At 48.7% G+C, this 26,478-nt stretch overlaps 2 protein-coding genes across 2 annotated transcripts in view; both read left to right on the top strand.

The window, feature by feature from the left end:
• LOC138370027 (putative golgin subfamily A member 6-like protein 19) overlaps window positions 1-808 on the top strand; it is a 38,839-nt gene extending 38,031 nt beyond the window's left edge. The window contains exon 2 of the mRNA XM_069333798.1: window positions 71-808. Within this exon, the coding sequence (XP_069189899.1) occupies window positions 71-808 (738 nt within the window). The remainder of the gene's footprint in view (window positions 1-70) is intronic.
• Window positions 809-2,437: 1,629 nt separating this feature from the next.
• On the top strand, window positions 2,438-21,063 carry LOC138370026 (uncharacterized PE-PGRS family protein PE_PGRS46-like). Its single transcript, XM_069333797.1, has 3 exons — window positions 2,438-2,538; window positions 17,998-18,875; window positions 19,115-21,063. Exons 1-3 carry the CDS (start codon window positions 2,438-2,440, stop codon window positions 21,061-21,063), a joined length of 2,928 nt encoding a protein of 975 aa, XP_069189898.1.
• The last annotated feature ends 5,415 nt before the right edge of the window (window positions 21,064-26,478 follow it).

Below are 26,478 nucleotides of genomic sequence, written 5' to 3'. Positions count from 1 at the left end.
TGGTCAGTTCCTTTGGTCAGGTCATTGTTCAACAGTCTTGATGAAGCTGTGACTTGCTGGAGTGTGATAGTTGCTGGATTGTGATAGTGAGTTGTTGGAGTGTGATAGTGAGTTGCTGGAGTATGATAGTGAGTTGTTGGAGTGTGATAGTGAGTTGCTGGAGTATGATAGTGAGTTGCTGGAGTGTGAGAGTGAGTTGTTGGAGTGTGAAAATGAGTTGTTGGAGTGTAATAGTGAGTTACTGGAGTGTGATAGTGTGTTGTTGGAGTGTGATGGTGAGTTGCTGGAGTGTGATAGTGAGTTGCTGGAGTGTGATAGTGAGTTGCTGGAGTGTGATAGTGAGTTGCTGGAGTGTGATAGTGAGTTGCTGGAGTGTGATAGTGAGTTGCTCGAATGTGATAGTGAGTTGTTGGAGAGTGATAGTGAGCTGCTGGAGAGTGATAGTGAGTTGCTAGAGTGTAATAGTGAGTTGCTGGAGTGTGATAGTGAGTTGCTGGAGTGTGATAGTGAGTTGCTGGAGTGTGATAGTGTGTTGTTGGAGTGTGATAGTGAGTTGCTGGAGTGTGATAGTGTGTTGTTGGAGTGTGATAGTGAGTTGCTGGAGTGTGATAGTGTGTTATTGGAGTGTGATAGTGAGTTGTTGGAGTGTGATAGTGAGTTGTTGGAGTGTGACAGTGAGTTGTTGGAGTGTGATAGTGTGTTGTTGGAGTGTGATAGTGAGTTGTTGGAGTGCGATAGTGAATTGCTGGAGTGTGAAAGTGAGTTCCAGGAGTGTGATAGTTGCTGGAGAGTGATAGTGAGTTGCTAGAGTGTGATAGTGAGTTGCAGGAGTGTGATAGTGAGTATGTATCCGTAATTTTTGTGTGAATGATAAAATGGGTTAAAATTCACTAATTTTTCAATTCACATTAACTTTTAAAATATCGTTTCAATCCTTTGTTCTTATATGTAAGGTTCATGTGTGGAGAGATTGTGGGAGGTGTGTAGAATGTGTATGGGAGGTGTGTAGAATGTGTATGGGAGGTGTGTAGAATGTGTATGGTAGGTGTGTAGAATGTGCATGGTAGGTGTGTAGAATGTGTGTGGTAGGTGTGTAGAATGTGTATGGGAGATGTGTAGAATGTGTATGGGAGATGTGTAGAATGTGTATGGTAGGTGTGTAGAATATGCATGGTAGGTGTGTAGAATGTGTGTGGTAGGTGTGTAGAATGTGTATGAGAGATGTGTAGAATGTGTATGGGAGATGTGTAGAATGTGTATGGTAGATGTGTAGAATGTGTATGGGAGATGTGTAGAATGTGTATGGGAGATGTGTAGAATGTGTATGGTAGATGTGTAGAATGTGTATGGTAGGTGTGTAGAATGTGTATGGTAGGTATGTAGAATTTGTATGGTAGGTGTGTAGAATGTGTATGGGAGATGTGTAGAATGTGTATGGGAGATGTGTAGAATGTGTATGGTAGATGTGTAGAATGTGTATGGGAGATGTGTAGAATGTGTATGGTAGGTATGTAGAATGTGTATGGTAGGTGTGTAGAATGTGTATGGGAGATGTGTAGAATGTGTATGGTAGGTGTGTAGAATGTGTATGGTAGGTGTGTAGAATGTGTATGGTAGGTGTGTAGAATGTGTATGGTAGGTGTGTAGAATGTGTATGGTAGGTGTGTAGAATGTGTATGGTAGGTGTGTAGAATATGTATGGTAGGTGTGTAGAATGTGTATGGTAGGTGTGTAGAATGTGTATGGTAGGTGTGTAGAATATGTATGGTAGGTGTGTACAATGTGTATGGTTGGTGTGTAGAATGTGTATGCAAGATGTGTGGGAATAATTTATGCACGGAAATCATTACAAACGAGACTAGAAGACCTAATAACAGAAATGCAAAATGGCATTAAAAAGGTCCACAAATAACTACGAGGGCTAAGACTACGAGGGTCCAAGACTATGAGGGTCCAAGACTACGAGGGTCCAAGATTACGAGGGTCCATGACTACGAGGGTCCATGACTACGAGGGTCCAAGACTACGAGGGTCCATGACAACGAGGGTCCAAGACTACGAGGGTCCAAGACAACGAGGGTCCAAGACTACGAGGGTCCAAGACTACGAGGGTCCAAGACTACGAGGGTCCAAGACAACGAGGGTCCAAGACTACGAGGGTCTAAGACTACGAGGCTCCAAGACTACGAGGGACCAAGACTACGAGGGTCCAAGACTACGAGGGTCCAAGAGAACGAGGGTCCAAGACTACGAGGGTCTAAGACTACGAGGCTCCAAGACTACGAGACTCCAAGACTACGAGGGTCTAATACTGTTCAACGCCCTCTGTACATAAGAGGCAGTAACAGCCGTTCTCTCACCAAGTTCAAACAGGAACTGAACACCTCCAAAGATAACCTGATCAACTACGTAATAAATCACTCGTTAAACTTCAAGCATGGTAAGAGTTCGAACATATCCAACTCTGAGGCCTGGTCAGAGACCGGGCCGCAGGGACACTGATCCTCGGAACCACATGAACGAAAGAGCTTCTAATAGGTATACATAAATCCTCAGCATATTGTCTACACAAACGTTTCTATTCGCTTACAATGGTAACCAATACATTCACCTGGGCACTAGGAGACTCGAACTGTGAACCCCACGTGTGTGAGGACGGAGTACGTTAATGGTAATATAATTCAATGATAACCAACATACTTATATATTTATGTATATATATATATATATATATATATATATATATATATATATATATATATATATATATATATATATATTGTCCTGTCCTCCATGGACAAGGTCAGAGCCACTTTATAAGCCACATAGTGACACGAGTTAATGAGCTCTCAACCACAGAAGAGGATTGTTTTTGTTATCAGAATGGGACCAGGATCGTATGGATTCTCGACGGGATTAGAGACCTGTTCTCGTACATATTGTGCGGTACGTTATAGGGCACATATGGGAGGTATGTGGGAGGTGTGTGGGAGGTATGTGGGAGGTGTGTGGGAGGTATGTGGGAGGTGTGTGAGTGGCATGTGGGAGGTGTGTGGGTGGCATATGGGAGGTGTGTTGGAGGTGTGTGGGAGGTGTGGGGGAGGTATGTGAGAGGTGTGTTGGAGGTGTGTGGGAGGCATGTGAGAGTTGTGAGGGGTGGCATGTGGGAGGTGTGTGGGAGGTGTGTGGGTGGTGTGTTGGAGGTGTGTGGGAGGTGTGTGGGAGGTGTGTTGGAGGTGTGTGGGAGGTGTGTGGGTGGTGTGTTGGAGGTGTGTGGGAGGCATGTGAGAGTTGTGAGGGGTGGCATGTGGGAGGTGTGTGGGATGTATGTGGGTGGTGTGTGGGAGGTGTGTGGGAGGCATGTGCGAGGTGTGAGGGGTGGCATGTGGGAGGTGTGTGGGAGACATGTGGGAGGTGTGTGGGAGGTGTGTGGGAGGCATGTGAGAGGTGAGTGGGAGGCATGTGGGAGGTGTGAGGGTGGCACGTGGGAGGTGTGTGGGAGGCATGTGAGAGGTGAGTGGGAGGCATGTGGGAGGTGTGAGGGTGGCATGTGGGAGGTGTGAGGGTGGAATGTGGGAGGTGTGTGTGAGGCATGTGGGATGTGTGTGGGTGGCATGTGGGAGGTGTGTGGGAGGCATGTGGGAGGTGTGTGGGAGGCATGTGGGAGGTGTGTGGGAGGCATGTGGGAGGTGTGAGGGAGGCATGTGGGAGGTGTGTATGAGGCATGTGGGAGGTATGTGGGAGGTGTGTGGGAGGTGTGTGGGAGGTGTGTGGGAGGCATGTGGGAGGTGTGTGGGAGGCATGTGGGAGGTGTCAGGGTGGCATGTGGGAGGTGTGAGGGTAACATGTGGAAGGTTTGTGCGAGGCATGTGGGAGGTGTGTGGGTGGCATGTGGGAGGTGTGAGTGGGGCATGTGGGAGGTGTGTGGGAGGCATGTGGGAGGTGTGAGTTGGGCATGTGGGAGGTGTGAGGGTGGCATGTGGGGAGGTGTGACGGTGGCATGTGGGAAGTGTGTGGGAGGCATTTGAGAGGCATGTGGGAGGTGTGTAGGAAGCCTATGGGAGGTGTGTGTGGTGTGTGAGGGTGGCATGTGGGAGGTGTGATGGTGGCATGTGGGAGGTGTGAGGGTGGCATGTGGGAGGTGTGAGGGTGACATGTGGAAGGTGTGTGGGAGGCAAGTGGGAGGTGTGAGGGTGGCATGTGGGAGGTGTGTGGGAGGCATGTGGGAGGTGTGAGGGTGGCATGTGGGAGGTGTGTGGGAGGCATGTGGGAGGTGTGTATTGTTGGAAATTTCCAACACTGTCACACTCCCATTGTATTATAATACATCATTATTGTATACTAATTACAGTAGTAATTAATTCCACTAACAGCAGTGTTAACATAAATTAGTATTTCTTTATCTGAGCATTTTGCTAATATTCTCACGACATCGAGAGGCAGGATTGCGTCAGATAATGTCCATCTAAACATATTTATTCCCAATATGTTAGAGAATTGAATGTGGTTCTCTAAAATTATCAGTATTCCCTACAATAATTAACTACGGATAATATAGCTCCCAATAATCCAAAACCGAAAGTTGTTAACTGAGATTATTATCAAGTAACAGTTTTATCTGTTACGTACGAATGCTATGGAGGAAAGAAAATTTCTCTCCATTTCTCGATTAACACCATTTAACGAGAATATGATATTATTTAATTCCCTATAATTGCAACCCGGTTCTCATTAACGCCTTACATCAGTAATTACACGGAAAAGAATTATCCGTGATTATTAAATTCTGCTGTGAATGCGTGAGACGAGTTGAGGGAGGGAGGCTGAGAGACGCCATTATTCTCAGCTGAGTTTTGCCTTGTTCAGACGCCAACAATCACATCGTGCGTCCCGGGAGAGTCGAATTCCATCAATTCTACGTTAGGCCCTTGCAGTTAATCGGCCTAGGAGCGTGCAATTGCTCAGTAGCAATCTGTGATTGCTTCGGTGGACAACCAGCAGGTTAAGTGCCCTAGTATTAGTTATATCATGAGATCTCTCTATATATTTTTTACTGTGCACTGTCCATCGTTACGCCACGCGACCTCTAAAACAATAAGTACGTCCATAAGGAATTAATTTATTCCTTCTATGGCATAGTGAGGATACTAGATAGTAGGTGTAAACAATTGGTATATTCAGTTGAAATTTCAGCTTGTGTTGTAAGCGGTCGTGGTCCTCATGTTCCCACGCCATGCTCGAGCTCACGTGTTGCAGCAAGTAGCAGACAACGCCATCGCACCTCTACCTCTCCGTTCACTATTACAGCTAAGCAGCTGAACCCTTTTCTATTGTTTCTTTGAGTGAGAAAATTCTAGAATCGATTATCAGTCGAAGACATTTAGTTTATTTGATTTGAGATATCTAACGTAATATGATAGCCTTATAAAAGTCAAATGAGAATAATTTCTTGGTTAATCAACATATAACCTTTTTACCATTAATCAATTTATCTAATGTTTCTTAATATAGTATTTAGTAGAAATTAGTAATTTTAGTCGAGGAAGAACCAGCCTCGATGAAGCGTACTGGGAGAAGATAACTTCAGGTATTAACCTCACATTTTGTGAAGGAAGGGAAGTTTATTCTCGAACATTAATATTATACAGCCCATTGAAGTTTATGGAATAATCTTTAATAGTTTCTTATCTATAGGCACTGGTGTTTCAGTCCTTATCATTTAATTATCTGTTTCCCTTTTCAGTCAAAATAGAGTGGTCCTTCGATTAATTTAAATTAATCTATTAATTAAATATCAATCAATTAATAGAGAGTAAGTTTTCTTCCCAACATGTATGAGGCATGTGGGAGGTGTGAGGGTGGCATGTGGGAGGTGTGAGGGTGGCATGTAGGAGGTGTGAGGGTGGCATGTGGGAGGTGTGAGGGTGGCATGTGGGAGGTGTGAGTGTGGCATGTGGGAGGTGTGAGGGTGGCATGTGTGGTGTGTGAGGGTGGCATGTGGGAGGTGTGAGGGTGGCATGTGGAGGTGTAAGGGTGACATGTGGGAGGTGTGAGGGTGGCATTAGGGAGGCATGTGGGAGGCATGTGGGAGGCATGAGGGTGGCATGTGGGAGGTGTGAGGGTGGCATGTGGAGGTGTAAGGGTGACATGTGGGAGGTGTGAGGGTGGCATTAGGGAGGCATGTGGGAGGCATGTGGGAGGCATGAGGGAGGCATGTGGGAGGCATGAGGAAGGCAGGTGGGAGGCATGTGGGAGGCATGTGGGAGGCATGAGGGAGGCATGTGGGAGGCATGAGGGAGGCATGTGGGAGGCATGAGGGAGGCAGGTGGGAGGCATGTGGGAGGCATGTGGAAGGTGTGTGGAAGGCATGTGGGAGGTGTGTGGGAGGCATGAGGGAGGCATGTGGGAGGCATGTGGGAGGCATGAGGGAGGCATGTGGGAGGCATGAGGGAGGCATGAGGGAGGCATGAGGAAGGCATGTGGGAGGCAGGTGGGAGGCATGTGGGAATCATGTGGGAGGCATGAGGGAGGCATGTGGGAGGCATGTGGGAGGTGTGAGGGGGGCATGAGGAAGGCATGTGGGAGGCAGGTGGAGGCATGTGGGAATCATGTGGGAGGCATGCGGGAGGCATGTGGGAGGCATGTGGGAGGCATGTGGGAGGTGTGAGGGTGGCATGTGGAGGTGTAAGGGTGGCATGAGGGAGGCATGAGGGAGGCATGAGGGAGGCAGGTGGGAGGCATGTGGGAGGCATGTGGGAGGCATGAGGGAGGCATGTAGGAGGCATGAGGGAGGCATGTGGGAGGCATGTGGGAATCATGTGGGAGGCATGAGGGAGGCATGTGGGAGGCATGAGGGAGGCATGAGGAAGGCATGTGGGAGGCAGGTGGGAGGCATGTGGGAATCATGTGGGAGGCATGTGGGAGGCATGTGGGAGGCATGTGGGAGGCATGTGGGAGGTGTGAGGGTGGCATGTGGAGGTGTAAGGGTGGCATGAGGGAGGCATGAGGGAGGCATGAGGGAGGCAGGTGGGAGGCATGTGGGAGGCATGTGGGAGGCATGAGGGAGGCATGTGGGAGGCATGAGGGAGGCATGTGGGAGGCATGAGGGAGGCATGTGGGAGGCATGTGGGAGGCATGAGGGAGGCATGTGGGAGGCATGAGGGAGGCATGTGGGAGGCATGAGGAAGGCATGAGGGAGGCATGTGGGAGGCATGAGGGAGGCATGAGGGAGGCATGAGGGGGGCATGTGCGAGGCATGAGGGAGGCATGTGGGAGGCATGTGCGAGGCATGAGGGAGGCATGAGGGAGGCATGAGGGAGGCATGAGTGAGGCATGAGGGGGGCATGTGTGAGGCATGAGGGGGGCATGTGGGAGGCATGTGGGAGGCATGAGGGAGGCATGAGGAAGGCATGTGGGAGGCAGGTGGGAGGCATGTGGGAATCATGTGGGAGGCATGAGGGAGGCATGTGGGAGGCATGTGCGAGGCATGAGTGAGGCATGAGGGGGGCCTATGCGAGGCATGAGGGAGGCATGAGGGAGGCATGAGGGGGGCATGTGCGAGGCATGAGGGAGGCATGAGGGAGGCATGAGGGAGGCATGAGTGAGGCATGAGGGGGGCATGTGCGAGGCATTAGGGAAGCATGAGGGAGGCATGAGGGAGGCATGAGGGAGGCATGAGGGAGGCATGAGGGAGGCATGAGGGGGCATGTGCGAGGCATGAGGGAGGCATGAGGGAGGCATGAGGGAGGCATGTGCGAGGCATGAGGGAGGCATGAGTGAGGCATGAGGAAGGCATGTGGGAGGCAGGTGGGAGGCATGAGGGAGGCATGTGGCAGGCATGAGGGAGGCATGAGGAAGGCATGTGGGAGGCATGAGGGAGGCATGAGGGAGGCATGTGGGTAGCATATGCGAGGCATCTGGGAGGCATGAGGCAGGTGGAACCTTCACATAATTGGTTCCGTTACCCAGCTGTGGCCTCACAAACCAATTAACTTCATCAAATACAGCTGATGGTGAGAGTAATGAGAGGGAGATGCTCACAATTTGTCAGTCCTCTTCACTGACATCAGCTCTATTTTTCCCCTCAACGGTAATGAGATCGAAGCAAATATTCTCCTGCAATTATCATATTTTGTTGAGGAATATTCTATATTAGTTTCAGTCCTTTTTATTCGTTCTTGTATATAATTAGGAATCCTTTTATGATTTTGAGAATTTTTCATTGTAAGCCTCACGTGTGGTCTCAGGCCAATCAGAATCAGTTTGTGTTCGTATTAGTCCATTCGCCTTCGACTTATCATCACATTACTACAACTAGTCACAAGAAAAGATGAAAGGTGCAGGTTGAGGGCTTCTATGTAAACATATACAGGTATACAGCTCACGGAGCAGATGGGAACCTCAGGTGCTCTCACTCTAGGTAACTGAAGGAACTCTTATGTTACGGAGAATGAGTACACATAATACTCTAAATATTCTTCCTATCCCGAATAAACTTGTATAAAACACTTGTCATTTGTTCTTTACATCCTAACGTGATAAGTTGTTGTTGTTAAAGATTCGCTACCTGGAACAAAAAAGTTTCAAGTAACACGGGCTATGGTGAGCCCGTAGATAGTTATTAACATGATAAGGCAATGATTTGAGCAGTTAGCAGATAAAGTAGTGTTTGTTTAGCGTTCATGAGAGTTTTAACTTTTGAGTTATACAAAAATACGTCATCTGAACAAATGGGCAGTTTCTTTCACCCTGATGCGCCTGTTCACCTAGCTGTAAATAGGTACCTAGGCATTAGACAGCGGTTACGGGCTCCTTCTTGGGAATGTGTGTGTATGTACTCACCTAATTGTGCTTGCAGGGGTTGAGCTTTGGCTCTTTGGTCCCGCCTCTCAACAATCAATCAACTGGTGAACAGATTCCTGAGCCTACTGGGCTCTATCACATCTACATTTGAAAATGTAGATCTCTCCATCTTCTGAGAATTTTATAGGTGCTTATCATGTCTCCACTTTACTCTTCTGTTTTCCAGGGATGTGAGGTTCAGCTCCTTTAGCCTTTCCTTGTAGCTCATTCATCTCAGTTCCGGGACGATCCTGGTGGCATACCGCTGGATCTTCTCTAACTTTGTCTTGTGTTTAACAAGGTGTGGACTCCAGACTGGAGCTGCATACTCCAGGATTGGTCTTACATAAGTGGTATACAGGGTCCTGAACGATTCCTTACACAAGTTTCTAAAGGCAGTTCTTTAGAAAAGAGTTCTTTAGTAAGCGGAAAGGCTCTTGCATGGGTAAGGAGCCAGAGAGTAACGTTAAGGGGCGAGAAGTCGGATTGACGAACATTAACGAGTGGAGTACCTCAAGGATCAGTACTGGGACCAATTCTATTTCTAATATACGTTAATGACATGTTTACAGGAGTAGAATCCTACATGCCAATGTTCGCGGATGACGCAAAATTAATGAGAAGAGTTGACAGATGAGGATTGAAGGATCCTCCAAGACAACTTGAACAGGTTGCAAAGATGGTCAGAGAAATTGCTACTGGAGTTCAACACAAGCAAATGTAAAGTTATGGAAATGGGATCAGGTGATAGGCGACCAAAGGGACAGTACACAATGAAGGGGAACTGCCTACCTGTAACGATTCGAGAAAGAGACCTGGGAGTGGAAGTAACGCCTAATCTAACTCCTGAGGCACATATAAATAGAATAACGACAGCAGCGTACTCAACACTGGCGAAAATTTGAATTTCATTCATAAACCTAAGTGAGGAGGCTTTAAGGGCTCTTTATACTGCCTACGTGAGACCAGTCTTAGAGTATGCCGCCTCATCATGGAGTCCTCACCTGAAGAAACACATAAGGAACCTGGAAAAAGTTCAAAAGTTTGCCACGAGGCTTGTCCCCAGAGTTACGAGGGATGGGATATGAGAAGCGGCTGAAGGAATTGAACCTTACGACACTTGAAAAAAAGGGAGAGAAGAGATATGATAGGAACATATAAAATACTCAGGGAAATTGACAAAGTGGAAATAGATGAAATGTTCACACGTAATAATAACAGAACGAGGGGACACGGGTGGAAGCTGGAAACTCAGATGAGTCACAGAGATGTTAGGATTTTTTTTTTAGCGTGAGAGTGGAAAAATGGAATGAACTTAAGGTGCAGGTTGTGAAAGCAAATTCTATTCATAATTTTAAAACTAGGTATGATAGGAAAATGGGACAGGAGCCATTGCTGTAAGCAACCGATAGATAGAAAGGCGGGATCCAAGAGGCAATGCTCGATCCTGCAAGCACATATAGGTGAGCACAAATAGATATCAGGGTCAGTGTGTCTCAGGGTCAGTGTGTCTCAGGGACAGTGTGTCTCAGGGACAGTGTGTCTCAGGGACAGTGTGTCTCAGGGACAGTGTGTTTCATGGTCAGTGTGTCTCAGGGACAGTGTGTCTCAGGGACAGTGTGTCTCAGGGTCTGTGTGTCTCAGGGACAGTGTGTCTCAGGGACAGTGTGTCTCAGGGTCAGTGTGTCTCAGGGTCTGTGTGTCTCAGGGACAGTGTGTCTCAGGGACAGTGTGTCTCAGGGTCAGTGTGTCTCAGGGTCAGTGTGTCTCAGGGGCAGTGTGTCTCAGGGTCAGTGTGTCTCAGGGGCAGTGTGTCTCAGGGGCAGTGTGTCTCAGGGGCAGTGTGTCTAAGAGACAGTGTGTCTAAGAGACAGTGTGTCTCAGGGGCAGTGTGTCTCAGGGGCAGTGTGTCTCATGGTCAGTGTGTCTCAGGGACAGTGTGTCTCAGGGACAGTGTGTCTCAGGGTCTGTGTGTCTCAGGGACAGTGTGTCTCAGGGACAGAGTGTCTCAGGGTCAGTGTGTCTCAGGGACAGTGTGTCTCAGGGGCAGTGTGTCTCAGGGTCAGTTTGTTTCAGGGTCAGTGTGTCTCAGGGACAGTGTGGCTCAGGGTCTGTGTGTCTCAGGGACAGTGTGTCTCAGGGGCAGTGTGTCTCAGGGACAGTGTGTCTCAGGGTGAGTGTGTCTCAGGGACAGTGTGTCTCAGGGTCAGTTTGTCTCAGGGTCAGTGGGTCTCAGTGGCAGATTGTCTAAGGGGCAGTGGGTCTCAGGGGCAGTGGGTCTCAGGGGGCAGTGGGTCTCAGTGGCAGAGTGTCTCAGGGGCAGTGGGTCTCAGGGGCAGTGGGTCTCAGGGGCAGAATTTCTCAGGGACAGTGGGTCTCAGGGGGCAGTGGGTCTCAGGGGCAGTGGGTCTCAGGGTCAGTTTGTCTCAGAGACAGTGTGTCTCAGGGGCAGAGTGTCTCAGGGGCAGTGGGTCTCAGAGGCAGTGGGTCTCAGGGGCAGAGTTTCTCAGGGGCAGTGTGTCTCAGGGACTGTGTGTCTCAGGGTCAGTGTGTCTCAGGGGACAGCGTGTATCAGGGACAGTGCGTCTCAGGGACAGTGTGTCTCAGGGTCAGTGTGTCTCAGGGGACAGCGTGTCTCAGGGACAGTGCATCTCAGGGGCAGTGTGTCTCAGGGGCAGTGGGTCTCAGGGTCATTGTGTCTCAGGGAACAGCGTGTCTCAGGGGCAGTGTGTCTCAGGGGCAGTGTGTCTCAGGGCCAGTGTGTCTCAGGGTCATTGTGTCTCAGGGGACAGCGTGTTTCAGGGACAGTGTGTCTCAGGGGCAGTGTGTCTCATGGTCAGTGTACTCACCTATTTGTGCTTGCGGGGGTTGGACTTGGGCTCTTTGGTTCGCCTCTCAACTGTCAATCAACTGGTGTACAGATTTCTGAGCCTACTGGGCTCTATCATATCTACATATGAGACTGTGTATGGAGTCAGCCTCCACTACATCACTGCCTAATGCATTCCATCCGTTAACTACTCTGACACTGAAAAAGTTCCTTCTAACGTCTCTGTGGCTCATGTGGGTACTCAGTTTCCACCTGTGTCCCCTTGTTCACGTCCCACCAGTGTTGAATAGTTTATCCTTGTTTACCCGGTCGATTCCTCTGAGGATTTTGTAGGTTGTGATCATGTCTCCCCTTACTCTTCTGTCTTCCAGTTTCGTAAGGTGCATTTCCCGCAGCCTTTCCTCATAACTCATGCCTCTTAGTTCTGGGACTAGTCTAGTGGCATACCTTTGGACATTTTCCAGCTTCGTCTTGTGCTTGACAAGGTACGGGCTCCATGCTGGGGCCGCATACTCCAGGATTGGTCTTACATATGTGGTGTACAAGATTCTGAATGAATCCTTACAAAGGTTCCTGAAGGCTGTTCTGATGTTAGCCAGCCTCGCATATGCCGCAGACGTTATTCTTTTTATGTGGGCTTCAGGAGACAGGTTTGGTGAGATATCAACTCCTAGATCTTTCTCTCTGTCCGTTTCAATAAGTACTTCATCTCCTATTCTGTATCCTGTGTCTGACCTCCTGTTTCCACTGCATAGTTTCAATACTTTGCATTTACTCGGGTTGAACTTCAACAGCCATTTGTTGGACCATTCACTCAGTCTGTCTAGGTCATCTTGTAGCCTCCTACTATCGTCCTCAGTTTCAATCATCCTCATAATTTTTGCATCATCGGCAAACATTGAGAGAAACGATTCTATACCCTCTGGGAGATCATTTACATATATCAGAAACAGTATAGGTCCAAGGACTGACCCCTGCGGGACTCCACTCGTAACGTCTCACCAATCTGAGACCTCACCCCTTACATTGACTCGTTGTCTCCTGTTGCTTAGTTACTCCTATATCCAATGGAGTACCTTCCCTTTCACTCCAGCCTGCATCTCCAGCTTTTTCACTAGCCTCTTGTGTGGTACTGTATCAAAGGCTTTTGTGACAATCCAAAAATATGCATTCTGCCCACCCTTCTCTTTCTTGCCTTATTTTTGTTGCCTGGTGGAAGAATTCAAGTAACCCTGTGAGGCAGGACCTGCCATCCCTGAATCAATTTTGATGCTGTGATACAAAGTTTCTTCGCTCCAGGTGCTCCACTAGCTTTCTTCGCACAATCTTCTCCATCAGCTTGCATGGTATGCAGGTTAGGGACACTGGCCTGTAGTTCAGTGCCTCCTGTCTATCCCCTTTCTTGTATATCGGGACTACCTTAGCTGCTTTCCAAATTTCTGGCAGTTCCCCTGTTGCCAGGGGGATGGTGTGTCTCAGAGGACAGTGTGTCTCATGGACAGTGTGTCTCAGGGGCATTGTGTCTCAGGGTCAATGTGTCTGAGGAACAGTGTGTCTCAGGGGCAGTGTGTGTCTCACGAACAGTGTGTCTCAGGGGCAGTGTGTCTCAGGGGTAGTGTATCTCAGGGGCAGTGTGTTTCAGGGGCAGTGTGTGTCTCACGAACAGTGTGTCTCAGGGGCAGTGTGTCTCAGGGGTAGTGTATCTCAGGGGCAGTGTTTCTCAGGGGGAAGTGTGTCTCAGGGAGAGTGTCTCAGGGGCAGTGAGTCTCAGGGACAGTGTGTCTCAGGGACAGTGTGTCTTATTAACAGTGTGTCTCAGGGACAGTGTGTCTCAGGGACAGTGTATCTCAGGGAGAGTGTTTCTCAGGGGCAGTGAGTCTCAGGGACAGTGTGTCTCAGGGACAGTGTGTGTCAGGAACTGTGTGTCTCAGGGACAGTGTGTCTTATTAACAGTGTGTCTCAGGGACAGTGTGTCTCAGGGATAGTGTGTCTCAGGGACAGTGTGTCTCAGAGGCAGAGTGTCTCAGGGGCAGAGTGTCTCACGGGCAGTGTGTCTCAGGGGCAGAGAGTCTCAGAGACAGTGTCTCAAGGACAGTGTGTCTCAGGGACAGTGTGTCTCAGGTTCAGCATGTCTCAGGGACAGCGTGTCTCAGGGACAATGTGTCTCAGGGACAGTGTGTCTCAGGGTCAGTGTGTCTCAGGGGGCAATGTGTCTAAAGGGCAGTGTGTCTCAGGGGCAGAGTGTCTCAGGGGCAGTAGGTCTCAGGGGCAGTGTGTCTCAGGGGGTCAGTGTGTCTCAGGGACAGTGGGTCTCAGGGACAGTGTGTCTCAGGGACAGTGTGTCTCAGGGTCAGTGTGTCTCAGGGGGGCAGTAGTTCTCAGGGGCAGTGTTTCTCAGGGATAGTGTGTCTCAGGGGCAGTGGGTCTCAGGGGCAGAGTGTCTCTGGGGCAGTGTTTCTCAGGGACAGTGTGTCTCAGGGGCAGTGGGTCTCAGGGTCAGTGTGTCTCAGGGAACAGTGTGTCTCAGGGACAGTGGGTCTCAGGGAACAGTGTGTCTCAGGGAACAGTGTGTCTCAGGGGCAGTGTGTCTCAGGGGCAGTGGGTCTCAGGGTCAGTGTGTCTCAGGGAACAGTGTGTCTCAGGGGCAGTGGGTCTCAGGGTTAGTGTGTCTCAGGGAACAGTGTACTCACCTAGTTGTACTAACCTAGTTCTGTTTGCGGAGGTTGAGCTCTGGCTCTTTGGTCCCGCCTCTCAACCGTCAATCAACAGGTGTACAGATTCCTGAGCCTATTGGGCTCTATCATATCTACACTTGAAACTGTGTAAGGAGTCAGCCTCCACCACATCACTTCCTAATGCATTCCATTTGTCAACCACACTGACACTAAAAAAGTTCTTTCTAATATCTGTGTGACTGTTTGGGCACTCAATTTCCGCCTGTGTTCCCTTGTGCGTGTGCGCCTTGTGTTAAATAGCCTGTCTTTATCTACCCTATCAATTCCCTTCAGAATCTTGAATGTGGTGATCATGTCCCCCCTAACTCTTCTGTCTTCCAGCGCAGTGAGGTTTTATTCCCGTAGTCTCTCCTCGTAGCTCATACCTCTCAGCTCGGGTACTAGTCTGGTGGCAAACCTTTGAACCTTTTCCAGTTTAGTCTTATCCTTGACTAGATTTGGACTCCATGCTGGAGCCGCATACTCCAGGATTGGCCTGACATATGTGGTATACGAAGTTCTGAATGATTTTTTACACAACTTTCTGAATGCCTTTCGTATGTTGGCCAGCCTGGCATATGCCGCTGAAGTTATCATCTTGATATGTGCTGCAGGAGACAGGTCTGGCGTGATATCAACCCCCAAGTCTTTTTCTTTCTCTGACTCCTGAAGAATTTCCTCTCTCAGATGATATCTTGTATCTGGCCTCCTGCTCCCTACACCTATCTTCATTACATTACATTTGGTTGGGTTAAACTCTAACAACCAATTGTTAGACCATTCCTTCAGCTTGTCTAGGTCTTCCTGAAGCCTCAAACAGTCTTCTTCTGTCTTAATCCTTCTCATAATTTTGGCATCGTCCGCAAACATTGAGAGAAATGAATCTATACCCTCCGGGAGATCATTTACATATATCAGAAAAAGGATAGGACCGAGTAATGAGCCCTGTGGGACTCCACTGGTGACTTCACGCCAATCGGAGGTCTCACCCCTGACCGTAACTCTCTGCTTCCTATTGCTTAGGTACTCCCTTATCCCCTGGAGCACCTTACCAGCTACACCTGCCTGTCTCTCCAGCTTATGTACCAGCCTCAGGGGCTGTGTCTCAGGGTCAGTGTGTCTCAGGGTCAGTGTGTCTCAGGGTCAGTGTGTCTCAGGGTCAGTGTGTCTCAGGGGCAGTGTGTCTCAGGGTCAGTGGGTCTCAGGGGCTGTGGGTCTCAGTGGCTGTGGGTCTCAGGGGCAGTGGGTCTCAGGGGCAGAATATCTCATGGACTGTGTGTCTCAGGGGCAGTGTGTCTCAGGGTCAGTGGGTCTCAGGGGCTGTGGGTCTCAGGGGCAGTGGGTCTCAGGGGCAGAATATCTCATGGACTGTGTGTCTCAGGGGCAGTGTGTCTCAGGGGCAGTGTGTCTCAGGGTCAGTGTGTCTCAAGGACAGTGTGTCTCAGGGGCAGTGTGTCTCAGGGGCAGTGTGTCTCAGGGTCAGTGTGTCTCAGGGTCAGTGTGTCTCAGGGACTGTGTGTATCATGGGCAATGTGTCTCAGGGGGCAATGAGTGCCTCTGAGACAACGCACAAGATTCAAAGAGCACTGAACTTGAGATCTCACCCACTTGGCTTCATCACGGAGCTTAAGTCCCAATTCACTAAACCGTTTACGAGCTCCGAAACTTAACGAGGTCGTCCATATCAATGACGACCTTGGGTTGAGGAGCGCGTTGTACCCCGTAAACTGTACGCACATTCAACCCAAGGCCTCGTAGCCTGGTGGATAGCGCGCAGGACTCGTAATTCTGTGGCGCGGGTTCGATTCCCGCACGAGGCAGAAACAAATGGGCAAAGTTTCTTTCACCCTGAATGCCCCTGTTACCTAGCAGTAAATAGGTACTTGGGTGTTAGTCAGCTGTCACGGGCTGCTTCCTGGGGGTGGAGGCCTGGTCGAGGACCGGGCCGCGGGGACACTAAAAGCCCCGAAATCATCTCAAGATAACCTCAAGAAGGCAACATTAACCAGCAGAGATGCACAGGACTCTTACGTGGACTCGTTAAGTTCTCTGCGAACCATGAACCAGGTTGTTAACGCAGTGAATCAGGAAGTCAAATACATCACAACGAAGGAAGAAATGATAACGCTTTCGGGCTGTTTTAGATACGGATTGATAACGGTCTAAGACGGACCGAAACGTCGTCAGTTCTTCACGTTCTGTTCTGAGGTTTGTTCTTCATTGTAAGTCTGTTTGGAGAACTGTGAGTGTTCACTACACAAGAATATCGAGGAGCGTGTCAGGAGCCTTTTACAATTAACGTCCCCGAGTGTAACAGAGAAGTGGTTTATGAAGTGGACTGTAGGAGCCCCAGCAGTACTGTAACAGACTGTAGGAGCCCCAGCAGTACTGTAACAGACTGTAGGAGCCCAACAGTACTGTAACAGACTGTAGGAGCCCAGCAGTACTGTAACAGACTGTAGGAGCCCAGCAGTACTGTAACAGACTGTAGGAGCCCCAGCAGTACTGTAACAGACTGTAGGAGCCCAACAGTACTGTAACATACTGTAGGAGCCCCAGCAGTACTGTAACAGACTGTAGGAGCCCAACAGTACTGTAACAGACTGTAGGAGCCCAGCAGTACTGTAACAGACTGTAGGAGCCCAGCCCAGGTCTAATACACGATATTTTAGGCCTTATATTGAACATATGTGTGTTATATACTAGGCCTAAGAATATCTAAATTTGTTTTTTTCCTGAATTTTTCAGACTGCAAAGTCAACGGTGCAAATTTCTATTAATTAATTGCTTAAAAATTCTTCCAGGCTTAACCGAGCGTAGCCTAGGCCTCATATATGTAATATACACACAATAACAGGCTTAGAACCTTGATGAGTAAGGCTGTTATTACTTTCACTACTTTCATTGTGTTTACTAGTTGTGTTTTTGCGGGGGTTGAGCTTTGCTCTTTCGGCCCGCCTCTCAACTGTCAATCAACTGTTTACTAACTACTTTTTTTTTCCCCCACCCCACACACACACACACACCCCAGGAAGCAGCCCGTGACAGCTGACTAACTCCCAGGTACCTATTTCCTGCTAGGTAACAGGGGCACTTAGGGTGAAAGAAACTTTGCCCATTTGTTTCTGCCTCGTGCGGGAATCGAACCCGCGCCACAGAACTACGAGTCCTGCTCGCTATCCACCAGGCTACCAGGCCCCTGATTGTGTTTCAGTCCTCTTGTCTTCCAAGGACAAGGTGGAAGTGGTGCGCACGCAACAGTCTATTAAGGAAGACGGGTTGTGGAGGTGAGAGAGACTCAGAAAATGAGAGATATTTTCTCACTATTACGCGCCCTTCACCAGGAGAGAGGGAAGGGGAGTGAGATTAAAGAGATGGGTGTATGACACAGAGAGGGAGAGAGTGAGGGCAACTGATGGGTGTATATACATCTGCCAGCGGTGGGAGAGTATACTGAGGTAGACCAGGAGAGTCGATATACTGTTGGTATAGCAATTGACTGGGAGCGGTGGGGGAATATACTCAGTATACGGCGAATATTACGATCGGGTGTGGCGAGGGTGTAATATCATTGGTGTAAGTACAGAAGAAGAGAGTGATACGTTGCCATAGAAGCAGCAGACGTTTCCTAGAAGCAGCAGACCTTGCTTTACTAGCAGCAGACCTTGGCATAGTAGCAGCAGACCTTGCCATAGTAGCAGCAGACCTTGCCATAGTAGTAGCAGACCTTGTCATAGTAACAGCAGACCTTGTCATAGTAGCAGCAGACCTTGCCATAGTAGCAGCAGACCTTGTCATAGTAGCAGCTGACCTTGTCATAGTAGCAGCAGACCTTGCCATAGTAGTAGCAGACCTTGTCATAGTAGCAGCAGACCTTGTCATAGTAGCAGCAGACCTTTTCATAGTAGCAGCAGACCTTGCTATAGTAGTAGCAGACCTTGTCATAGTAGCAGCAGACCTTGCCATAGTAGCAGCAGACCTTGTCATAGTAGCAGCAGACCTTTTCATAGTAGCAGCAGACCTTGCCATAGTAGCAGCAGACCTTGTCATAGTAGCAGCAGACCTTGCCATAGTAGCAGCAGTCCTTGCCATAGTAACAGCAGACCTTGCCATAGTAGCAGCAGACCTTGCCACAGTTGCAGCAGACCTTGCCATAGTAGCAGCAGACCTTGCCACAGTAGCACCAGTCCTTGCCACAGTAGAAACAGACTTTGCCATAGTAGCACCAGTTCTTGCCACAGTAGCAACAGACTTTGCCATAGTAGCAGCAGACATTGCCACAGTAGCAACGGACCTTGCCATAGTAGCAGCAGACCTTGCCATAGTAGCAGCAGACCTTGCCATAGTAGCAGCAGACCTTACCTGCTACAGAACAGCAGCAGAAGTTTCCACAGACGCAGCAGACGTTGCCATAGACGCCACAAACCTTGTCCTAGGCACCGCAGACCTTGCCATAGCAGCAGCAGACGGCACTCATTTAAATTTCAGTGGTAAACTTGGCAGATCCTAAAAACCGGGTAATACTCTCCTGAAGACAATTACTGGGCCAGAGATCGTTTCACTTGGCCTAAGTGGCCTCTCGTAGCCTCCCCGACAACGTTATCAAAACTTACGAGCTCGTCCGAGTAAAATTGAATGGAGAAAGTTCTTAATTTTTTGTTGAAATATCGAATAACATAAGATAGTGAGGGAACAGACCTGTACAACTTGCGGGTCTGTTGCCTGGCAGCTGGCTCGTGTGGTGGAGGTGTGGAAGCTGGCTCGTGTGGTGGAGGTCTGGTAGCTGGCTCGTGTGGTGGAGGTCTGGCAGCTGGCTCGTGTGGTGGAGGTCTGGCAGCTGGCTCGTGTGGTGGAGGTCTGGTAGCTGGCTCGTGTGGTGGAGGTGTGGCAGCTGGCTGGTGTGGTGGAGGTCTGGCAGCTGGCTCGTGTGATGGAGGTGTGACAGCTGGCTCGTGTGGTGGAGGTGTGGCAGCTGGCTTGTGTGGTGGAGACCTGGCAGCTGGCTTGTGTGGTGGAGACCTGGCAGCTGGCTCGTGTGGTGGAGACCTGGCAGCTGGCTCGTGTGGTGGAGGTCTGGCAGCTGGCTCGTGTGGTGGAGGTCTGGCAGCTGGCTCGTGTGGTGGAAACCTGGCAGCTGGCTCGTGTGGTGGAGGTCTGACAGCTGGCTCGTGTGGTGGAGACCTGGCAGCTGGCTCGTGTGGTGGAGACCTGGCAGCTGGCTCGTGTGGTGGAGACCTGGCAGCTGGCTCGTGTGGTGGAGGTCTGGCAGCTGGCTCGTGTGGTGGAGACTTGGCAGCTGGCTCGTGTGGTGGAGGTCTGACAGCTGGCTCGTGTGGTGGAGACCTGGCAGCTGGCTCGTGTGGTGGAGACCTGGCAGCTGCCTCGTGTGGTGGAGGTGTGGCAGCTGGCTCGTGTGTTGGAAACCTGGCAGCTGGCTCGTGTGGTGGAGGTATTGCAGCTGGCTCGTTTGGTGGAGGTGTGGCAGCTGGCTCGTGTGGTGGAGGTGTTGCAGCTGGCTCGTGTGGTGGAGGTGTTGCAGCTGGCTCGTGTGGTGAAGGTGTGGCAGCTGGCTCGTGTGGTGGAGACCTGGCAGCTTTCTCGTGTGGTGGAGGTCTGGCAGCTTGCTCGTGTGGTGGTGGTCTGACAGCTGGCTCTTGTGGTGGGGGTCTGACAGCTGGCTCTTGTGGTGGTGTGGCAGCTGGCTCGTGTGGTGGAGGTGTGGCAGCTGGCTCGTGTGGTGGAGGTGTGGCAGCTGGCTCGTGTGGTGGAGGTGTGGCAGCTGGCTCGTGTGGTGGAGGTGTGGCAGCTGGCTCGTGTGGTGGAGGTGTGGCCGCTGGCTCGTGTGGTGGTGAGGCAGCTGGCTCGTGTGGTGGTGTGGCAGCTGGCTCGTGTGGTGGTGTGGCAGCTGGCTCGTGTGGTGGAGGTGTGGCAGCTGGCTCGTGTGGTGGTGTGGCAGCTGGCTCGTGTGATGGTGGTGAGGCAGCTGGCTCGTGTGATGGTGGTGAGGCAGCTGGCACGTGTGGTGGAGGTGTGGCAGCTGGCTCGTGTGGTGGTGTGGCAGCTGGCTCGTGTGGTGGAGGTTTGGCAGCTGGCTCGTGTGGTGGAGGTGTGGCAGCTGGCTCGTGTGGTGGAGGTGTTGCAGCTGGCTCGTGTGGTGGAGGTGTTGCAGCTGGCTCGTGCGGTGGAGGTATGGCAGCTGGCTCGTGTGGTGGAGGTGTGGCAGCTGGCTCGTGTGGTGGTGAGGCAGCTGGCACGTGTGGTGGAGGTGTGGCAGCTGGCTCGTGTGGTGGAGGTGTGGCAGCTGGCTCGTGTGGTGGTGTGGCAGCTGGCTCGTGTGGTGGAGGTTTGGCAGCTGGCTCGTGTGGTGGAGGTGTGGCAGCTGGCTCGTGTGGTGGAGGTGTGGCAGCTGGCTCGTGTGTTTGTGTGGCAGCTGGCTCGTGTGGGGGAGGTTTGGCAGCTGGCTCGTGTGGTGGAGGTGTGGCAGCTGGCTCGTGTGGTGGAGGTGTGGCAGCTGGCTCGTGTGGTGGAGGTCTGGCATCTGGCTCGTTTGATGGAGGTCTTTACAAGAGCTTCACACATTATACGGGATCAAGAGGAGTTTCCTACGGTGTAATATTTCAAAACCGGAGTTACACACTATGTATTGACGGCATACAGGAGTTACATACAACATACTAACTCAAAACAGGTGCCACAAACAATGTACTAGGTAAAAACAGGTGCCCCAAGGAAAATACTGGTTCAACACCTGAGCTACACACAATTTGCTTGTCCAACACGGGAGTGACACACATTTAGTCGAGTGAACACAGCGGACAAATCACACTATTCTGATACAACACCGCAGATACAGCCACAGCGAGGGAGCACAGCCCAGCTGATAAAAATATTCTGACCTATCACAGGTGATGAAAACCTAACCCCCTGGCTTAGAACAGATCGCCCCCAAATGTCAGGTCATGAATGCATGCATTGACTATTGTGGCTGCAACTCTCACTCCGGAATGAGTTATCAGCATGCAGACTGGGGCCGGAATGGGGGCGGACTGGAGCCGGACTGGTGCCTTTTTGTTGCCGGACTGGAGTCGGACTGGAGCCGGATTGGAGTCGGACTGGGGCCAGACATAACAGCAGTAAATATTTCAGCTTTTTTGGGAGTACACGTTTTATATTTCAGACTCGTCATTACACTATTTCACGCTCGGGTCAGGATTGGCTATGTATAACGTCCTCAGGGTAGACATGTTCGGTGTTTCCCGCAGGGAGTTTTTATTTTAGATATAAATATATGAGTTCTTGTAAAGCTTCCTAGGAAACCTGTATATGATAACTTGTGATACTAACTTATTGATGTTAAAAAGACACCTGGACCTAATAGTCAAGGAAATTAGAAACCTCCCATGTGAAGACAGATTAATTTAAAGCTTAATTTTGTTTAAGGCCAATTTTCATCTTCTAGAAAAGTGAAGAAATAGGCAGCATATGATTGAAGTATTCCAATGAACAAATGGGTATAACGAGGGGGTTAATAAGTGTACAAAATATTAACACAATAAAGAACAACGGTTATCTACTAGATAAATTTAGGTTCTTTAAAAATCTAGGCAAATTCTAGTTAGGAAAGAGACAATTGAAGTGGTGGAACAACTTTCCCGGTAACATACTAGACGTAGAGTAACTAGATTGTTTCAAGTGTAGGTTAAACATATGTGAGTGGTTGAGGTTGTAAATAAACAAGAACTTCCACTAGCAAGGGCTTACGGGCATTCTACGTTTATCTCTATTCTTAACTTCTAAGAAAATAACATATTTTAAGAATTCCTAGACAATGACAAGATATTGTATATTCTCAAGATGAATGAAAATGTGTGAGTTACAATCACCTGAGATGACCAGTTTTCTCTGAAATAAACCACAGATTGCCTTCAGCTGGTGAATGACGTATGTAATGTCCTTTTGAGTAGATGAACACTGTTTACCATGTGTGACATGAAATGGTGAGCTCAGAATCCTCAGAATCGCTTATTAGAATGACTTAGTCACTTAAATAAATTTCAACTTTGCATGACTAATTGGTTGGGTAAAGAATTTATCATGACGTATACTCTAATAGGGATAATTTATATATTCCACAGTAACAGAACACAGTGCACTCCGTAAACTTCCTAGCAACAAATGGACTAGTTCAACCCTTAGAGTTTAAACGTCATAAAAAAACAAAATTTAAACGATTATTTCTTCGTGTCTCTCACAAAACATAATGCACTGATGTCTGTAAAATGTAAAAATAATTCTGCTCAAAAGACTTTGCCATTAATAAGCCAGAATATGTTCATAATTTCATAACATAAAGTTGTTGCAACAAAGCTTCCTCCATTTACACCATCCTGAGTCACTAACTGCATTACCTGTTCCAAAAAGGGCCAAGCAGCCTAGAGACAGGTTCCACAGATAGACAGAGGGAGTGTGAGAGAATGTGAGGGTTTTCTATATATGAGAAAATGACTATTTGTCTCTGTCCAAAGTTGGAGGTCAGACGTTTGGGGCTGGCCAAATTTGCAAGGGGAATGGTCTTGAGAATGAGACGGACATAAGCTAGTTAGGTTAGGTCTAAGATAAATTATTTAAAAATTATCATTAATTATTCACACCCCTATTCTCACAGGTCTAATTCTGGTCAAATGTGAAATATTGAGGGAGATTTCTGAAGACTTTTTCGTCATAAAAAAATTATTTGGTTAAAGACAAATTATTTCCATTGCTCCTTAATATTATGTTTTATGGAAGGGAAAAAGGGTGTAACCTGGGGGGAGGGGGGGAGGAGAGATGAGATTGAGGGAGGGGAAACTGGGGAGGGGAGAGGGAGGACGAGGTGAAGGGTAGTGAGGTTGACGTAGATAGATGGAAGGATTCACGTGAACAGATGAATGGACAGATTAGTAGAGGAATAAATAAATGAATGGATAGAGGGATAGATGGATAAATAGATGGATTGGTTGATGGATCGATGGATAAGTAGATGGATGGATGGGCGGATAGATGAATCGATAAATGGATTGATGGAAAATAATGGATAGATGGGTGTATGAGTAGATGGGTATATTGAGGGATAGGTAGATGGACAGATGGCAGAATATATATATATAGAAGGACATATATAGATGAATGGATGGATAAACGGAGAGATATATGGATTGAATGATGAGCAGATCGATTGATAGATAAATAGGATGATAAATAGATGAAGGTTCAGATGGATATGAAAATAGATGGTGTTATGGCCACAATAGGTCGCAACCGGGTTCTTTGATGGTGGAACTAAAGTTCTGGTATCCAAACCCCCAAGTTAGTAGTAGTTTTCAAGGAGTGAGCTTGGTAATGCAAGTAAAACACAATGTGGGAGTTGCATTGAATACGACACTTCATCAATTATCAATATATTCACATATAATCACTTTCCCATCACCTCATATATAAAATCATAAAGGGAGTATTACTACACTGATATACACAAGTGTCTCTCTCACAGGACACTAAGTGCTCCTCGATGCTCAAACGATGCAGTCTTGTCAGCTTCCGTGTTTCCTCAACACACAGTACCGTCCTCAACCAGTACTGGGAAACACCAACGAGTCTACCCTAGCCATGGGCCAGCCAAAACACAGTCTCACTTGGTGCTCCTTGTGAAGGCCCACAATCACTTTCCAGCCTGGTGCTGGCAGAGAACATCAGCCTCGCGCTGCTGGGCCTCTTCACGAACAAATACAAGGGTAGCGAACCCCTGGCAGGAGCTTCTTGCAACTAGCTAGTTACACTCCTCCGTAGCACCTTACTGTCAGTCGTCTCTTCCGCTAGCCAGTCCCGGGATACGCAGAATTACGTCACTGCCACTTCACAGGCAGACAGTAGAACACTACACAGTTCTTCCTCGGCGGCGGATCACTGCTTCTGTAAAGCAGAATGGAGTAGAGAGATATTCGCTGCCCTGGGTAGACTGATTGTCCTCGTACCACAGCAGCCCTACGTCGCCTCTATGGATACAGACACGTCATCAGTAAGCTGGTCAGTACCTGGGACACTAGGAAATACCACTTACGGACTCTGACATAAACATACAACTCTTCCTATAATAGATGGCGTTGATTTTCTAGGCGCCACCTCACCAGAGGTCAGCACCAGCTACCTCTCGAGCTGACCATGACAGGAAACTAGCGCATCTTGCTGGTATCATCCTGCCACCACTAGATGGCGTCGTCCAATTTTGTGTGGGTTTCGGGAGCGGACTCACAGATGGCATTGACGTCGCTGCTCCGTGCTCCGACGATGGAATCGGGTTCGTAACAGATGGCTCGATAGGTGGAGGTTAGATGGAAAGAAAATTGATGGATAGATATAGGGACGCATAAATACATGAAAGGGGGGAGACAGATGGACAGATTAAGAGACAGAAAAAGAGACAGACAGACAGACTGACATGCAGACTAACATATGCAGTGACACACAAATGCAGCCACACATGTGCAGAGTCTGGCCTACATAAACAGACATATTGATAGGCAGACAGACATGCAGGCGATGAGTCACAATAACGTGGCTGAAGTATGTTGACCAGACCACACACTAGAAGTTGAAGGGACGACGACGTTTCGGTCCGTCCTGGACCATTCTCAATCGACTTGAGAATGGTCCAGGACGGACCGAAACGTCGTCGTCCCTTCAACTTCTAGTGTGTTGTCTGATCAACAGACAGACATGCATAATACAATGGTGGTTCCCTTAGTATAGACCGTAGAGTGAGATCCAACTTTCCTTTCCGCGAGTGTTACATCTATAAGAGCCAGCCTATCTTCGCTCTCCGTCACGTAGGTGAGTCTTAGCACGGAACTTTGCACGAATGCGTCCTTAATCTAGCAAGCACTATAAGAATTTGTTTATCAACAAGCCTACGGTAGTCGTTTGGTTTTAGGTCCTTGTCCTACTCGCATGTCATAACATGAGTGTTATTGAACAGAAAGTTCTTGTTCACATGGACCTAAAATCTGCTGACTAAGGAAGTTATGTCGATGACATATACTAGGGTGAAGGTATACTATACAGTGAGGGAATACAAGGGAATACTGGGCTATACTATATAGGGAAGGCATAGGATGGTGAAGGTTTCTTTGTGATACGAGATGGGGTCATTCTGGGGTTGCTGGCCTGCTGGTGGAGGGTTCCCCACGTTTGTAGTTAGTTGGGAACTGTGGTTCTTCCTTTATTCACTTTCGTCTCTCTGTGCCTCATTATTGTTTCTTCTACCATGACTCTCTCTTCCCTCGCCATGTCCCTGTGTGTCTGCTTATGTATGTGTGTGAGCGAGTGGGAGTGAGTGTGTGTGTGCCTGGGCTTGCGGGGGTTTGGAAAATCATGTGAGTATGCCATTAGGAAAACAAAAGAAGAGAGAGGATGGAAATGTCATTAAACAACAGGGTACGAAAAAGACACGGAGAGAGAGAGGACGCAAGAATGTAATATCAGAGGGAGATGAAGGCGCCCAACATGCGGCTAATGGAAAGTTAAAAGTGTGTGTCTTCAAGCGAGTGAGGATAAGCTTTAGACTCCTCACCTCTCTTCTCTCACTCCTCACTCCTCTCACTGTTTTCTAACTTATTAGTTCTCTTCTCTCTGTTGCTCTGTTCTCCTTAGCTTCTCTGCTCTCCAGCCTCACTCCTCACCTCTTCTCTCTTTCTCCCTTCCCCTCCACCTCCCTTATGCAGCTCTTCTTAAAACACACCACAACACACCACACATGGATTATGGTGTATATCTATATAATAATGCTTAACATATAAGCCTAATGAATCTAGCATCATGTGTGTAATAACTTAATGTGCCAACTTGGCGGGCATCACTCATAGGTATACTTAAGAGGATTTAGAACAACACTCTAAACTAACATTCCTGTTACTTAGCTCTAATTATCCACTCAGTTGCTTCCTGCTCTCTGGCACAGTGTCTCACTATTCCTGGGGGAAGAAAACCGAGATATATCCGAACACTTTCGTGTTTTTAAAAGATTCTCAAGGAATACTGGATCGTGTAAAGAATAATGGT

The sequence above is a fragment of the Procambarus clarkii genome, chromosome 30 (genome assembly GCF_040958095.1).
Source record: "Procambarus clarkii isolate CNS0578487 chromosome 30, FALCON_Pclarkii_2.0, whole genome shotgun sequence".
Classification (NCBI taxonomy): domain Eukaryota; kingdom Metazoa; phylum Arthropoda; class Malacostraca; order Decapoda; family Cambaridae; genus Procambarus; species Procambarus clarkii.
This window is presented reverse-complemented; position numbering and strand designations above follow the sequence as displayed.